The sequence below is a fragment of the Elephantulus edwardii genome, unplaced genomic scaffold (genome assembly GCF_000299155.1).
Source record: "Elephantulus edwardii isolate Elephantulus edwardi_28Jun2011 unplaced genomic scaffold, EleEdw1.0 scaffold00410, whole genome shotgun sequence".
Lineage (NCBI taxonomy): Eukaryota > Metazoa > Chordata > Mammalia > Macroscelidea > Macroscelididae > Elephantulus > Elephantulus edwardii.
Window position 1 is genome coordinate 62,420 of NW_006400160.1, and position 3,216 is coordinate 65,635.

At 45.2% G+C, this 3,216-nt stretch overlaps 1 protein-coding gene across 1 annotated transcript in view; it reads right to left on the reverse strand.

The window, feature by feature from the left end:
- CRLF2 (cytokine receptor-like factor 2) overlaps nucleotides 1-2,503 on the reverse strand; it is a gene marked incomplete at its 3' end in the record, with an annotated part of 39,035 nt that extends 36,532 nt beyond the window's left edge. The window contains exon 1 of the mRNA XM_006902413.1: nucleotides 2,473-2,503. Coding sequence (XP_006902475.1) covers nucleotides 2,473-2,503 — 31 coding nt within the window. The remainder of the gene's footprint in view (nucleotides 1-2,472) is intronic.
- Nucleotides 2,504-3,216: the final 713 nt, after the last annotated feature.

Genomic DNA, 3,216 nt, shown 5'->3' on the forward strand with positions numbered 1-3,216 from the left:
ATAATAATATAAAATACAAATGGATGCAATTCTAAAAAAATATGGCAATTGTTGCAAGCATATTACATTTCTCAAACTCAAATAACTTTCCAATGAGTTTTCAGAGGCTGTAAATTGCAGTGACGTTGGGGGTTGGGGGTGGGGGGAATAGCTCATCTTTCTCCCATGAAGCAGCTGGTGGATTTTAACCAGAGACTCTGGGGTTCGTGGTGTGACTCCTTGGGCCCACTAGGCCACCAGAGTTCCCCATGAGATACAGGGCCAGTCATGAATGCTTAGAAAAGTGGAAGGTCAGAGACAGATAGAAAGACCCCCCATTAGATAGATGGACATGGTGACCGCAGCCTTGTCCTGGAGTGGGTCAGAGAGGGTAAGGAAAGGATGGGACTCAGATCTGTGGGTCACAGGTGACTATCTGTCACATTTGATGGCAGTTAAACCTCTACGACTTGTGCTGTCCTCTAAGGAACTCGGCAGGCACAGAGGTTTATATAACAGGGTGGTAACCAGAAAGTTCAGCAGTTCGAACCCACCAGCTGCTCTGAAGGAGAAAACTGAGCTGGTCTGCAAAGATTCACAGCCTCGGAGATCCCATGGGGCAGTTCTGCTCTGCGATACAAGGTTGCTCGAGTCAGACACCAATGAATCCCAGCTGGTGACACTGTATCTCACACCTGGTCCACTCTGAGAGGCCTGCCTTCCCTCCACACTGTGTGTGTGCACAGTGACACACAGAGGCTACTAGAGAGATACTCTGTATCTAGACTCTCAGGAGAGGCTACTAGAGAGATACTCTGTATCTAGACTCTCAGGAGAGGCTACTAGAGAGATACTATGTATCTAGACTCTCAGGAGCCCTGCTGCACAGGGTGGACACACTCAGCTGTAACCACAAGTTCAGGGGTATGAACCCACCAGCTGCTCCCAGGGAGAAAGCGGAGGCCGTCTGCTTCTGGAAAGATTCACAGCCTCAGAGACCCTATGGGGCAGCTCTGCTATCACACCTTTATCTTCAAGCAGAGGAGTATGTCAATCACACGCCCTCAACGGAAACCCTGGCTCGTGTGCATTTCATGTCTCTGGGCGGGGGACCAGGTTTTATCTCTGCTTCTGATAAGACATGACTCATTGCCAGGCTTGTCTCCAGTGAGCTCTGCATTTTGCTATCAGAAGCTATCATCTGTGAGGGGGTAAGTTGTTACATAACGGATTCTCCCCTCCCCTGTGAAGCCGGGAGAGAGATGAGAAGGTGTCTGTCTATCTGCATCCACATGCATGTCAGCTGGCCATGACGCATGGGTCCCACCCTGTGAGGGTGTGTGAGGCTGCAGCCTGGGGCTTCCTGAAGATGGCCTTTTCAGAAGCAGGACTTCTATCTCTAAATCCTTCCCCCTTTGATCATCTGCTTTTATCCCACATCCTCACACTCCAATCCCTCTCTCCTTCTCCACCCTGTTTCCCATTGCCTTCTCTCAAGGCAATTTTATTATTATTATTTTGTGTGTGTGTGTGTGTGTACAGTCAAATCAGATCTGACTGGTCCAGGAGGAGACTGTCCCTCCTTCTCCAGCAAAGCACCTGGTGGATTTGAACTGCATACCTCTGGGATTGCAGTACAGGTTCTTGCCACTAGGCCACCAGAGCTTGCTACTTAAGGCAATTTTGACAAAATGCTTCATTGAAAAAGAAAGAGAGAGAAAGAAAGGAAGAAAGCAAGCAAGAAAGCAAGAAAGAAAGAAAGAAAGGAAGGAAGAAAGGGAGAGAAAGTGAAGAAGAAAGAAAGAAAGAAGAGAGACTGAGAGAAAGAAAGAGAGAGAAAGTGAAGAAGGAAGGAAGGAAGGAAGGAAGGAAGAAAGAAAGAAAGAGAGAGAGAGAAAGAGAGAGAGAGAGAGAAAGAAAGAAAGAAAGAAAGAAAGAAAGAAAGAAAGAAAGAAAGAAAGAAAGAAAGAAAGAAAGAGAAAGAAAGATGGAAAGAAAGAAGGAAGGAAGGAAGGAAGGAGAGAGAAGGAGGGGTGGAGAGAGAGAGAGAGAAGGAAAGAAGGAAAAGAAAAGTCAACAATTGCAACAAAGAATGAATGGAAATCCAAAGTCTCTGTAAACTTCCATTAAAATAAAAAATGTTGTTGTTTAATGCTGTTGAGTCACAGGCTACTCATAGCAACCCTACTAATCAAAGTCCTGACACCTGTATAACTTTTGTCCTTTCTCCAGGTTTATAGGGTTTCCGGAACAAGTTGTTATGGAAGTGGATGCCACTCCTCCTTCCAAGCTTGTTTTAATTAGGAGATCCACCAAACACTGTCCACCATGGGTGACCTTTCTCGCATTAGACACATCAGTGGCACAGTGTTCGGCTTCACAGCAACCACGAGTGACCTCTGTACAGCAAGTGGACAGACCAGGGTTAAACAACCTAGAAGAATGTTTCACCAAAAACAATTAAAGTCAGGCCTGAGGGAAGTAGTCACTTACCTTTGGCTTGGGTGCATGGCTTTCTGTCCATGAGGCCAGTTGATTTCTCCTTCTCCTTCTCCTCCTCCACCTCCTCCTCCTTCTTCTTTTCTCTCTCTCTCTCTCTCTCCCTCTCTCTCTCCTGTTGTTGTTCAGTGCCGTCGAGTTGCAAGCGACTCATAGTCACCCTACGAATGGAAGTCCTGGACACCTGGAGAAAGGAAGAGAAATAAAAAATAAAATTAAAAAATTCAACGTGACCCATCTATTCCATTGCTTGATTACACCTTGAGAAAATGAGAATTGAGGCACAGAGACTTGAACACACTAACACTCATTGCAGCTTTATTCACCATTGCAAGAGCATGGAAACAGCCCAGATGTCCTTCCACAATGGAATGGATTAAGAAATGATGACAATGGAATGGATTAAGAAACGATGATACATTCACACGATGGAATACTACGCAGCATGCAGGAGCAATGACTTTGTTAATTACTGCCAAACTTGTCAGGGACTGGAGAGCATTATGCAGAGTGAACTAACTCAGTCCTTTAAGGATAAATATTAAGACCGTTATTGTAGAATGAGGATGGGAATCCAAAGGGGGGAGTCGTGAGGATTGGCAGGACAGTGGTATTAATCATACGGTGGCATAATTCGATGGATGGAGGGGGCTGAAGTGAAGTGGGGAAGAGCTGGTATGAAAAACAATGTATGTGAGCTTTGTTATTATATTAAAATTATAGACTATATTATTTATA